Source organism: Coptis chinensis, chromosome 8 (genome assembly GCF_015680905.1).
Source record: "Coptis chinensis isolate HL-2020 chromosome 8, ASM1568090v1, whole genome shotgun sequence".
Taxonomy (NCBI): Eukaryota; Viridiplantae; Streptophyta; class Magnoliopsida; order Ranunculales; family Ranunculaceae; genus Coptis; species Coptis chinensis.
Genome location: NC_141463.1, coordinates 84,964,576 through 84,978,498, shown reverse-complemented (window position 1 = coordinate 84,978,498; position 13,923 = coordinate 84,964,576). Strand labels below are relative to the sequence as shown.

At 35.7% G+C, this 13,923-nt stretch overlaps 2 protein-coding genes and 1 pseudogene across 4 annotated transcripts; 2 read left to right on the top strand and 1 right to left on the bottom strand.

The window, feature by feature from the left end:
• Window positions 1-1,348: 1,348 nt before the first annotated feature.
• LOC147483742 (putative cinnamyl alcohol dehydrogenase 6) lies at window positions 1,349-3,434 on the bottom strand (annotated as a pseudogene).
• A 5,795-nt stretch (window positions 3,435-9,229) lies between these two features.
• Window positions 9,230-9,831, top strand: LOC147483741 (basic blue protein-like). Its single transcript, XM_086579633.1, has 2 exons — window positions 9,230-9,410; window positions 9,512-9,831. The coding sequence occupies exons 1-2, from the start codon at window positions 9,230-9,232 to the stop codon at window positions 9,829-9,831; spliced, it is 501 nt and encodes a 166-aa protein (XP_086435759.1).
• Window positions 9,832-11,649: 1,818 nt separating this feature from the next.
• LOC147483740 (uncharacterized) lies at window positions 11,650-13,520 on the top strand. Of its 3 annotated transcripts, none has more exons than XM_086577901.1 (3): window positions 11,650-12,429; window positions 12,662-12,736; window positions 12,871-13,520. In XM_086577901.1, the coding sequence occupies exons 1-3, from the start codon at window positions 11,998-12,000 to the stop codon at window positions 13,267-13,269; spliced, it is 906 nt and encodes a 301-aa protein (XP_086434027.1). In that variant the 5' UTR covers window positions 11,650-11,997; the 3' UTR covers window positions 13,270-13,520. The 3 variants fall into 3 exon arrangements, with proteins under 3 accessions (XP_086434027.1, XP_086434026.1, XP_086434028.1); XM_086577900.1 differs by having other exon boundaries at window positions 11,651-12,429; window positions 12,599-12,715; XM_086577902.1 differs by having other exon boundaries at window positions 11,653-12,429; window positions 12,662-12,715.
• The last annotated feature ends 403 nt before the right edge of the window (window positions 13,521-13,923 follow it).

Here is a 13,923-nt window from a genome sequence, read left to right as displayed (position 1 = left end):
AAAAAAAATAGTAGACTCATCCACATTGGAATTGTTCCCCATTCCTAGGCATGTGGCATGAGTCTAATGGTTATATAAAAAATCAACGTAAAATACATGGTCTGGGCATACACCTGTTAGACCTTAGACTTGGTCTTTCAGTTATCGGATCAAGAGGTCGAGTGTGATCAAAATTTTCAAAAACCTTTTTATTCTCTTTTCAAAATAATACTTCATGAATCCAAAAATCCAAGCACACCTTACATATTCAGCAGAAAATCTAATTTATCGAAAAAAAAAATCAATAAAAAGAACATGAAAATACAAGGGATGGGTTAAACCCGGTATATTTATTAAAAAAATAGGTTTCTATTACCATAATTTCCGGATTCCATATCATTGGCAAAAGTCAAAAATAACAATTGTCTGAGTGTCTTTTAATCTTAAAAGTTGAATTCATCACTATTAAACAGCCATTTGGGTTAATTCGTTACCCAAACTTAACGATCCTGCAAATGTTATGGCCAAAACCCACGATTGGGACTTAGTCAACTTGATAAACGTGGGCAATAACCGCTTTTAAGTCTCAAACGACTTGCTACATATCGTTTGGATTTCGTCAACGGCGCCATCAGCGTCCAAGGGTTAAAAGCATCTCTTTATTTTTTCAAAGTTCAAATCCCAAACGCGTGTATGCCATATCGTTTGGGAACTTGACCCAAACCCAGTGTAGTTTGTGATTTGAATTTGGAAAAAATATAAAGCTGTTTTAACTCTTGACGGCCAATATCGCCGACTTAAATTCAAACAGTACTCCATATCGTTGGGTTTGCACAATAAATGACCTAGCCGGTCGCTAAGCCAGAGTTTTCGACCAACTTTTGTGACCAAATTCCACACACTTTAATAATTGTTGTTTTTTTAACATTTTTTTAATTTCAGAATAATTGTTTTTTTTAATTTTCAACACAATACGAGTCCTAGACAATAACAAATACCCAAAAAATAAGAGATATGTAAGAGCAAATAAGGAAGATGTAAGAGCATTATCAATGAGTTGTATAAATTTACACTAACACATAGGAGCCATATGTATTTTTAAAAGAAATTTACACAATAAGTGTAATGGGTAAAAATACACAATCAAGAGTGAACCAATAAATTTTTTTTGCAAAATGTTCAAAAAAATAGTGGTGTTGGATTCGTTGGCTTCCTATTGGTTTAAATAAATATAATGCAAAACTTGTGGAGGTCCCATTTTTTAAAGTAGTAGGTAGTTAGAACAAATTTAGTTAAAAAAAATATGTAAAACTATTTTCATTTTTAAACAACCATTTAAATACTTTTAAGTTAAAAGTCATTTTACACAATACCATTGATAAATGTTTTTAATGAGAATTGTGTTAATTTACATTGAAAGTGTTTTACACAATCCCATTGGTCAAGCTCTAAGCCCAATTCACCCAGAGTTTGGGCCAAGGCCACGTAGATTTAAAAGAGACGAAAAGGTCAATGAATTTTGTGAGAATTCATTAGTTTTGAATAGTCAATTTTTGACAAAAAAAAAGAGAATAGTTTATTGATTAAAAAAAAAACATACTGATACTAGTTGCAAAAAATTTGTTGAGAATCACCTCCATTTGTTCTGTATCGGTGCTCACAATAAAGCCATCCGCACCCAGGCGTTCTTTAGCTTCTCTCTCTTTAGACGGAGAGGTGCTAATGACTGTGACATGGAGCCCAAATGCCTTGCCAAATTTCACAGCAACATGTCCTAAACCTCCTAAACCAACCACTCCTAGTTTCTTTCCAGGTGAATTTAGCATGTCATTATCTTTCATTGGGGTGAACACTGTTATCCCAGCGCACAATAAAGGAGCAGCAGAATCCATAGGTAGATTTTCCGGCACATGCACCACATACCTTTTTCATCGAACAGGAAAAATGAGGAAAATATATAAAAAAAAACACAATGGATGGATATTCACGAGAATAGTATTAACTGAGAAATTCCATGTCCATTCTAGTAAAATACGGAGAAGATTGACAACTGTAGAACAACATACCATTGTATAACAATTTAACATGCAAAAAGAAATTGGTATTTTCGTTAGATCACAATCATCACATCAACAAAACAAATAATCGAAATTACAGATCCACTTTTAGTTAAATTATATATATTAACGCTCTGTAAGTGTTTCGTGTATATATTCTGTTAGAATTACCTACATAGTTACATCTACTGGAATAGTGGAATCGTGAACATAATAAATATTTTTCTTTCAGTTAAGATCAATCTAGTATACTTGAAAGTTGAAACCTCTTTTAACCCAAAGAAAAAAAATTATACTTACATTTTTATTCCCTGGGCAAATTACATTTTATTAAGCCCTGGCCTCCCGTAAAAGCAAACTTTTTAAGTATTTTTTTATTTGCAAGTTTGTATTAAGGCAATCATATATTCAACCATATGTTGCCCTAAGATTAACTAGAAATTATTCTATTGGAATCAGGCTTGTCGACAAGAATACAAGATCTGGCCTTTAAAAGAATACCTCTGGTCTGCTACTATCATATTGGAGTAGCCACCATATGTGATGCTTCCATCCCAGAAAAATGCCATTGTACGTAAATTGGAGATTGTCACAGTAGTTCTCTTGCGAGTCCTTACAGAGATCGCATTCAAGGCATGAAGATGCTAAACATCCAATCCCCGCTCTGTCTCCCACCTTGAATTTACTCACATTGCTTCCTATCTTTGTGATCACACCTGTAATTTCGTGTCTGAAAACCCAATTCATTAATAAATGAACATGCGATGGTTCCATATCCTAAACTTGAAGTCATGATCTGTTGGTAGATATATACTCCTTTCAAATGATATTCCGTACCCCAAGCTAAATTAATTGTTATCAAACAGTCTTCAAGAATGCTGATTCATTTGGACAAAGAAAAGACTTCACTACTCCACTCCACTGACAAACGGCACTGAAGATGTATAAAAGCAGTAAAAGAAATGCATTTGATCAATTCAATAGTAAACACACATTAATTAGTATTGCTGTCACAGCTTACCCTGGGACAACAGGGTACATGGTGATCCCCCAGTCGTCCTTTGCGTAGTGAAGATCAGTGTGACAGATACCACAATACAATATCTCAATAGTAACATCGTCGACACCATTTTCCCTACAAACAATACAATACAATATCTCAATAGTAAAAATTTGTCAAGGAAATTGTTAGAAGAAAACTTCAACAAACACAAACACTAGTATTCAAGCTGGAAGTGGCAATTGATCTGTTAACAACCTTCTTTTGAAGGTATAAGGTGTAATCTTGCCAGAGTTATCAAGAGCTGCCCATCCAGAGACTGTTTGAGTGTGGTTTGGGGTTGTTTGAGCCATAGTGTCAAAACAATAGATAAAACACGCCCTCTTGCCCAGATAGTTTTTTTTTGAGACTCTTTTGCTTCAGTATTAGCTACTTGTATAGAGGGAATCACGGTTTTCTATTTGATCATATATATCTATCCGGGGTTCATTTCAGATCACAAACCTTTTGTTTCCACTCCAGTAGTGTCTTTCCTACATAACCGTCTTTATGTTGTGAAAGAGAACGAAAATGAAACAAAACTAAAGGCATCAAGGAGGACAAAGACTAATACTATAGATGGCATCAAGGAGGATAGAGACTAATAAATATTAAGATCGATAATTGAAGGAATCAAGGAACATGGTTTTCGTCCACTAGCTAGTATGGAACCTCATCACTTTGTGTCCTGTGCTTGCTAATTCTTTAATTGCTGATGACAACATTTTCGTGCAGAGGGCTAGGTTTCAGATTTTCATGTGCGCTAGGTTTCAATAGACGGTTATATACCATAAAAAATAGTTGATAGAGACTAGAGAGACCTGGGAACTGTAGTAGGTTCACGAAAAAAAAAAAGAAAAACATTTGGAATCCATTTCTACCACAACACCGCCACTGTATTTATTGGGAGGAGGTAAACAAACTCAAATTTGTTAGGAGATGGTTATATGAACTCCACCTTATAGTGACTCCAAAGTTATTCCACTACTAAAAGTAAATTTATAAGATGAATTCAGGACTAATTTTTTGTGGAGATATACATCACATGATCAAGAACACTACTACAAAAAATCAGCTCAATTGAATATGTATAATCTTGTCAAAAGTTGTACTGAAATTAAAAAAATATGGGCCGTTAAATAATCCCATAACATTATAAACAATTTTTGGCGAGGGTGTACATCTTCAAATGAGCTGATTTTTTGTGAGGATGATCTCTGTTGGGTAGAGAACATCTCCACCAAAAATCAACTTTTAATTCATTGTATTTAGTGGTGGAGTTTTTTTAGAGTCACTTGATGTGGAGTTATAACCATCACCTTTGTTAGGGCATTTATAAGTTTTAGATGAGTCTAATTTTTTTTGTAGATATGATATAATAGTTATTCTAAACATTATCGCAAATAATAAAAAAATTAAAAATTTCTAAACTTGCCAAATATGATATTAAAAATAGTGAAAATGAACGGTGTACAATTAGCTAAATTTTATTATTTGTTGACAGCATTTGACAAATTTAGAAATTTTTGAATTTTTTTATTGTTTCTGACAATGTTTAGAACAGTTAGAATAACATATCTACAAAAAAATTATGTCCCTAGAACCCCTCCCTTGTTTATTTGCCAACTGTTGCGATCTTGCCATATACCAATAGGGCGTCACTGATTACACTTTATTTCGGGGCACATCGCAACATTTGACGTCGGCATTTCGTACCATGATTAATACCGTTTCACCGCTTTGAGACAATCGGGAAGAAAAGAAAAAGACCCAAGTGACACACAGTCTCAAAATCCTAGACGTAGGAAACTCAGTGCACTCTATGTCTCTATCTTCATATTATTATTTCAGAAACGAAACTCTCCCTCTCTCTAACAGGCAACATTAGTGTCTAAACTTAATTTTTGCTATAATTTTGTAATGCTTTGCTGTTACATTTTAAAACTCCACTATTTCCTTTATTATACTGCTAGATTCTTTCAGGGATTCCTTGTTCATCTTTTACTTTAATTAATGCCTGTAAATATATTTATTCCAGAAATTATCTCTGTGTCCTGGTCTATAGAATGGGTTGCCCTGGGGTTGATCACACATTTTCTTACATTTTTCTTCTATGATGTTTTCTCTTTTTTTCTTTTTATCGGTACTAGACTATGGTTTTTCTCATGATGAGCAAGATTAAAAACATAATCCTTATGTTTTTGCTAAATACGAAACTTGCAGCAGGACGAAATCCTCTATATATGTTTACAATTTTGAGAATGTACAAGCTTAGGAGTAATCCATTTGACTCTCGAGATGAACCGTGTTTTAATTTGTCATTTATTGAAATCTACTATCAGAATCATGTCTTGTCTTTTCTGTTTGAAATCCGATTTAGGTCTAATCAACAATAGCACCTCAATGAACACGTGAACCATAAAATGCAGGTGGAGGCAAATAGGAGGAAGAGAATTCAGGTTGATATGAACTGGAGGGGAAAGCAAACAGTAAAGGACCTAAAGGAATGTATTAAGAAGATTACCTGGGGACTACACTTTACAATGTTTTACACGTTGGGGCTCCTCGATCACTATTCTTTACATTTATGCATTTTCATCTGCCCTTAGGTCGTTGTATATGTGTTTAGTTGTTATAGGAGTACGTAATAATCTGTGGTCATCCTATGTCTCTTTTATTGATATAAAAGAGATCAGTTTTGAGCTCTCACTCATTTATGATGAGGTAGCACGAAACCTCGACTATGATGTGGATGAATTCAAGGACCGAAGGGCATGGTCTCGTCTACGAGTTACATCCGCAGAATTAGTCCGAGTGTTCTATCTGAGCGTTTGTGGATTTATGCATGCAGCTTATCTCGGATATTTTTTTTCTGAGAGATGCAGTAAGTATAATTAAGTTATGAACATAAATTTCTGAAATGTTAAATTTTCTCTATTTGACTCTTTGCATTTTTCAAATGTAGGTCTTGATTCTGATAAGCCGACCTTGCACCATTCCCTGCCAAGTCTTTATCTCGTAGCGGTGTATTGGTTCCAAATGTTTGTTCAGATCTGCAGATGATTTCATTTTGCTAATTGTATGTGCAACTGTGGAGGTTGACGGCCTTCTTGATTGTATTGTCACATTGTATATTATACTAATGTGTTGAACCGTTGTTGTAGTTTTAACCTCTCATAAACATATCTGGAAATGGCGGGGACTTGTAACTACTTTGGAACAAAGTGGAGTTTGTTGGGGTTTATACCAATACCAATTAATTCTTCCACTACACAGATAATTTGTATTTGAACACAATTCAACTCCAGACAAATTCTAAATATCAACTACAACATATACTAACATGTCAAACTCGCTAAACAACTATTAACAACAAATAATAATGTAAAACATAATTAAAACAAACCACAACACAAAGATATACCGTGGTTCGGCCAATGATGCCTACTTCCACAAGAGCTAGTTTTTTATAAAGTGGGAAGAAAAATTACAATTAATCTCTCCTTTCAGTCTCACCTTTACTTAGGGATCACTCTTTATCTCTTTCTGACGGTTGTCTCTCAGAAAGGTTATCTCTCAATCTTAATAGCTTTCAAGATTGAGTTTTTCTCTGACTTTTGTGCTGCCTCTCGTGTGTTTGCTGGGTGTTAGGTTTTGCCAAAAACTCTAACTCTTATTGCAAACTCGCAGTCCTAATTTTCTTCTGAAAATAGACTTGGGCACGGGTCGCGCCTCTGGCAAGACCAAGTCGAGCGCGGGTCACGCTGAAGGTACTGGAAGTCTTCCACGATAGGCTGGTCGCTTTTGGTCAAAACCAATTTGAGTAGCAGTCGGCTTTTGACATTTTCACGCAAAATGAACTTCGTTTTCTCTCCTCATGTGAAGGATAACGCCAACAGAGTTCAGAATTCTTTTACAGTTTGATCCATGATTCTTGACATATGGATTTAAGTTGATCACTTGTTTATTAATGTAGCAGTATTGTGTAAACAAAATGTATGTATGGGACTTTCTTATGGACAAAAATGAAGTATGATTTCAAATTTGAGGACCTTCAAAAGAAGCGTGTCTGAAATTTGAACGTCAAGAAATCAAATTCAGTATATGCAGTTTTTCCAATTAGTTATGGCCTATTTATTTATTCTCTAAATCCTTTTAATATTGATTATTGATTATTGATTTGTTGGGTTGTGGAACCGTCGAGCTTTGCTCGGTGTCCATATGTCGCTTCTTCGATTTGAGAAGGGGATGACCACCCGCCTCGTTGGCTTTGGAGAAGGCGCAGCGCACCCGCTCATGTTGTGAGAAAGTTACTGGAGGTTGGGCGCGACCTGCGCTCTGGTTGGCTTTGGAGAAGGTGCGACCCGCGCTCATGCTATGAGAAAGTTACTGGAGGTTGGGCGCGACCCGCGCTTGACCACGCCTTATCCGGGGTGCACCCCCACGCTCATGCCTTCCGAAATTTACTGATTTTTTTATATTTCGGCCCAAAGCCCATTTTCTCACATTTTTCTGTGTGTACCTATATAAAGGAAATAGAATAGGGTTTTGAGACAACTTTGAGTGATTCATTTCTTGGGTATTGTGGGAGCTCTATTAAGCTAGGGTTTGAGTGAGGCCTCTTGTTCTTGATTCTTGTTACCTCTTGTAAACTCTCCAATCTTTACTATAAATGAAATTTGGCTCTTATGTGGATGTAGGTAACATTTACCGAACCACCTTAAATCTTTGTGTCTCTTTACATTATTTACTTTTATATTTATTGTTGCTATGAATTGTGATGATAAACTAGTGGTTTTGCTTTGTTGAGTTTGTTGTGATAACTACCAAAATCTTAGGTGTGTGATTTCCTTGGTATGAGCTCCAAATTGAAATAATTTGGAATAGAAAATAACTAAATTGAGGTAAGACTTTCTAGTGAAATCTCCCAACATTATTAACATTATATTATATGTTGCTAATTTTGATCAGCAAGAAAATTTGAATACTGGTAAGAAAATTTTAAATAATTTTGTAATTTGACATTTTAGCGGATGTGCTGAATACCGGGAGAAAAAGGGTCCAGAGCTAGGCGCCTAAAAGGATATAATTCTTCACTCACTCTGCGTGCACAAAAGGCGATTTAAAATCATGAGGTGTTCTTAATTCCTTATACAGGTTGCCCCCCTTCAATATCTGATTAAGTTTGCGTTTCCAAGCACAAAACTGGATTTCTTTCTAGAACTAGTGCTTTGGTTCCATAACCTATAATAATGGAGACTGCCGTCTGCTACTTAGCTTGGCATATATAAATTATCACATTGGACAATCGAAGATTGCTACCCTCGCCAAATGGAGGAGTATTGCATGAATGAATTAATGTCAAATAAGACAATGCTCCTTGCCTCTCAGCAATTTTGTAAGACACTGAATGAGGCCATCTGATTAATCATAAATTTTAATGAAGTGACAAATAACGTATGGCACTCACGAATCACGATACATCAATAAAAATGTAGTCCCTCCCTCCCTATGAGTTTCGAGGAATCTTCTTTGGAGCATTGACTTGAGACTACAATCATCTTAGCGAATAACGATGCAAGGAGATGGTAGACCAGGAATTAGATTTTAGTGATAAACAGGCTACACTTGCTGTTGTACTCATAGGATTTGAGTAGGAACTTATCTCCGAATACCTAATTAATGTTCTTGATTACATTATAAATTATTTTGAGATGTTGGATTCAAACCATTCTACTGTAATGCCATAATCAAGCTTTACCAGGAATGAGATTCTCCTGGAAAAACTATTCTAATGGGTAAAAACCGTAAAATCATGCTAAACAATATGAAAGAATAAGCATCTAAAATTCTATTCTGAGTATGAGACAAATTTGATATGGAAACCTGGCGGAAATATGAACAATTTAAAATAACAAATAACATAGAAAAGTAAAATATTGGTTGTGCTAGGAGCCTAGGAGTCATCTGCCCCTCCAACTTCCGGGAGCATAAGAGATAAACTGTGACAGGAGACTATGGTAATTGGCACCTTATAATATAGCAGGCTAACGCGGCTAGACAACAAAAAATCAACATATACCTCTTTATTCTTACAACAAAAACAACACATTTTCGGTTGCTCCAAGCCGGGGAGGCCACATCATTACGAACCATGAAAACAACCCATCCTGATATGTCTTACATCTTCTTCACCATCATTATAATCATTCTGTCAACAATAATCCAAATCAAATCCGAAGAATATACAGTTGGTGATGACGATGAGTGGACCACAGGTGTAAATTACTATGCATGGTCACAAAAGTACCATTTCGCGGTGGGAGATATCATTGGTTAGTCCTTAATCTCTACACTAATCAATCTTTATTCGTCTGCACTTTGCTTAAGCTTGAGTGCTAATTGTTATTCTATACAGTTTTTAAATATGTTCCAGGACAACATAACACCTATGAAGTAACAGAAGATACATATCGATCCTGTAATACGAGTACCGGGGTGTTAAATATATATGAGAGTGGGAACGATCAAGTGAGTTTAAGAGATGTAAAGAAGTATTGGTTTATTTGTAATGTTCCTGGCCATTGTTCAGGAGGAATGAGGTTTGGAATTGATGTTACCAAAGCTAGTAGTTCCCCACCTAGTCCAGCTCCTGAGATAACTCCGCCACCCAACACTGGTGATAAACTTGCTCAAGGAAAGGGAATTGCATGCGCTCTTCTTGGTGCTTTTGGAACTTACTTTTTTATATATTGATCGTTAACAGGTAAATTGTTCAAATTCTAGAAAATTTTACGGGCACGTCGCAATTGATCAATCACTATGTTGCTATATGTAAGATTATATTTGGATTGAATCAGGCTTCCATATATGTTCATCTATATCTTCTTTTTTGTAAAACATTGTCCTCCATTGACTTACAAGAAGGTAAAGAAATGTGTACGACGACCAGATGAAATAGATAAGTTGTCTGAGTGTATTCAAATTGGGTAGCGGCTAGCCGAGTAAGCCGACTAAAACTCCTGTACAAAATTTCTTTTTCGATAAGATGTACAAAATCTTGTGAAGTTAATTTGTAAACTCTCCATAAAAAAAAATTTTTTAAAAAAATGAAAATCAAGAGATAGTCAACAATTGCAATTCCGGACGCATTAAGATGTAAGACAGCTCCAGATTCCATTCAAGCCCTAACAGGCACACAACAATGGCGATACATTGTGCTGGGCTAGGACAGCTCCAGATTCAAGTGTAGACCCAACAAATACATACTACAGTACTACACTACTCGGGCTATCAATGGGCTGGACCAGGCCTGAAACACGTTTGAATCGATAAGAAAGGGACTTTGTACTTTGAATTTGGTCCGATAAGTTTATTGGGCCAATTCTGGTTAGTCCTCTGTCCAGGTCATTGTGGGCCCAGCCTGAATGTTGTAGGATTTTTTTATTGTTTTGCAATTACTGGTATATTATCTAAAACCATTATTTATTGTGGTAAAAATGCTCATAATGGATTTCAGATACCACGCCGATATTTTTAAGTAGGTACACAAAATTAATTAAAAGTCAGGACAATATTTTAATTATTTGTAAATCGGTCCCTACTACAAATTACATCTGACGTTGGATTTGCTCGAGATTATCTAGATGTTATCGAGATACATATTATAAGAACAAAACAATTACACGCCCGATCTCTAAACCAATTCGCAATAACTACGAATCATTCAAACACAAAATTTGAATCTTAAAAAAAAAAACCTCTTCGACTTCAACTAGGAATCCTTAAAACCCAAAATACCTTGGACTACTATTAACCAAATAAATAAAAACACCCAAAATCCAAAACCCACGAGTTCTTCGCTGATCTGATATTCATTGTTTTGTAATTCTCCATAAACAAGATGAAGAAGAAGTCACACAATCAAGTCAAGTCGATCTTTGGGGAGGTGAATAACAAAGGGGGCAGGAAGGCTTCAAAGATACCAACACATAATCCAAAAAAGAACAATTCGAAGAAGGCCAACACTTCTGTTACTGAAATTGGAGAAAATCATATTAGTTCTACATCTGAAACAGGTACAATGTTTGGAGCATTAATAATTCTTACAAGTTTATATTCATGTGTTTAACATTAGACGTGGTGTGTTGTTTCTAATGAACTTATGGACTGTTGTGGGAGCAGGAAAGCCCGAAGCCAAAATTGCTAAAAAGGTAATCCTTCTGTTGATACAATAATATATACTTTGCAAAGTTATTTATGAATTTGAAATATGTTCATTTCTGTCTGGTCTTAATCACAGGAAAAGATTGTTTTGGTTGATGAACATCTGGCAGCATATCATATTGATTCTTCTTCAATATCAATTAACAATAGTGTGCACCTGTTACTAATAGAGTTGACGTTTTTGATGGATTTTAAAGCCTTTTATATGGGTTCAAGGCATTTATAATTGATTCTCTCTCATTGATAGTTGTTTTGCTCGGTTCATCGATGATGTGATAATATTTAAGATTGTGGCGTTAAAGCATAATAGATAGATAGTAGAACGTTTTTTCCGAAAATCGATAATCGATCGATAGATAGTTTATTTGTCGTCATTAATCCTTCTTAGGCATTTCCTGTAGGTTTGGCAGGGGCAGGTTTACTATTTGAACATTCACCTTTTTCGTTGCCATGGTATCATGAAATTTTTAGTTTCCATATGATTGTTATGACGATTATTGCGAAGAGTCTGAAGTTGGCAGCGGAGGCAAAGTTGCTTTGCAAGGAAATCGCAGGTCATGTAGAGTTTTACAGGTATTGATTCAACAGAAGAAGGGTGTCACTTTTGTGTTACTCTGTTTCTTCTGGTTTTCAGATTTATTGTTTTGTTTCTTTACAACGGGTTTTATAGGAGGTGAAGTTAAGAGATCAGAATATATGATGAATTCTGATCCATCATTAAGAGAAGCAATACAAAGAGAAGTAGAGAAAGAAAGAATAAGAGAAGAGATTATTGCTCAAGAGATTATTCAAAGGCGAGAACTTGAAGCAGAGGTGAGGAGAGAGTTAGCTATGGAGCGTGATTTATATCTAAGAAGGCCAGAAGGGTATTCGTTTTCTTCTCCATCAATATGGTCTGATACGAGGGTGATGCCTTCAATGCTTGATCACCAATCGAGTGGTTTTGGATTTGCGGAAAGGTTATCTTATTCTGGGAGGACTGATGTTGGTTTGTTTGCAGAAAGGTTACCGTATACTGTTGCAAGAACTGAAGTTGGTTCTTTTGAGAGAGTACCATTTCAGCGCAGTGTTGAAGCTGCTAAGATTGCTGAAAGTAGCACAGGGCAGGCTGGAAAACTAATGGTCTTTGTGAGTTTCGTAATCTATTATTTATTATTCATTTGTTTATTTATACACTAGCCTCAAGGACTCAACTGTATACTATCATTTTGAATCCATAGTATAATATCATTCCATTCTTTTGTTCTCCTACAAGTGTTGACTCATTGAAATTTTTTGTCGTGTTTAATATTTTTAGGTCCCATTTCATGTTTGGCATTGTCAGTTACAGCATGTTAAAGTGTTGTTATTTCATACTCAGGCTAATTACATATATGTTGATGGTGATGGGACTGTTCCAGTGGAATCAGCAAAGGTATGCTATATTCTTTTCCAAGTAAACCTTCTTAGATGACATCTATATGGTTTAATGAAATTTGAATTATTTGCTACTTTTAGGTAAATAGAATTGTCTTCCCGTTAGCGGCTTGAACATTATAGTTTTCTGAGTTGGTTTCCCCATATTTGCAGGCAGATGGGCTTAATGCAGTTGCTAGAGTCGGAGTCCATGGTGACCACCGAGGGATAATCTGCAATAGACATGTATTTCAGATACTTCAGCACTGGCTTAGGGCTGGTGATCCAGATCCTTTCTATGACCCAGTAAACGATTATGTAATCTTACCAACCAACTTTGAAATGGTTAAGCACCAAGAAGGCGGCACACAGATAATTTCATTGAAAGAAGATTGGGAAGTCATCTCAGAAGACCAAGATGACCTGGGTGATCTGACTGAGAAGAAGCCTTCCTTGAACTCAATATCAGTTTCTCATATGTGCAAGGATCGTTCATCTCAGGAAAAGGCATGTGCTACCATCGTTCTTCACCCACGAATGAGGGAAAGCAACATGTTGAACTTAGAGCAGTGAGTGTATCAACCTGTGCTTAAATGAGTTGGACAAAGGCAGTATCAAGCTTGGGTATCTTTGTATGTACATATTATGGAGTCTATATATAAAAGTATAATGTTGGTCTTCAAAGGAGGCGCATATAATGTATATATTTATCATTCATGTATAATCCTTTGGAAGTAAATGTATGTATAGTTTTCAAAGAGTGTTTTTTCCGAATGTCCTCGACTACTAGGTGAACGTATAATTTTCATTCTTTCTTTTCGTAAGCTTTCATGCTTTGGTAGGACTCCAGTATAAGAGTTCACAATTAATTCATGTTGTTTGTTTGTTTTAGAAAAAGGACGAATATTAAAAACAAGGTTCACTCACAATTGCTGTGGTGATGGAGGTTTTCACCAGACCCAGCAAGTAAACCAAGGCCGATTGCCTAACTAAAAAACCGAATGTGGATCTTTAGCTTTGGTTATGTTGCAAATTGGCATTTTAAAGTGGATCTTTAGCTCCATGGAAGAGCACTTGAATGTGAAATACATCCCAAGAGACGGTGGTTCAAATCCACCAAGGTCCTGTACTATTGTTCATAATTTGAGTAGTATATTAAGTAAGATTCGTCAGTGGTTTTTAACGGATATTATGTAGTTATTATTCCTTTAGATTGTTGAAATGTGA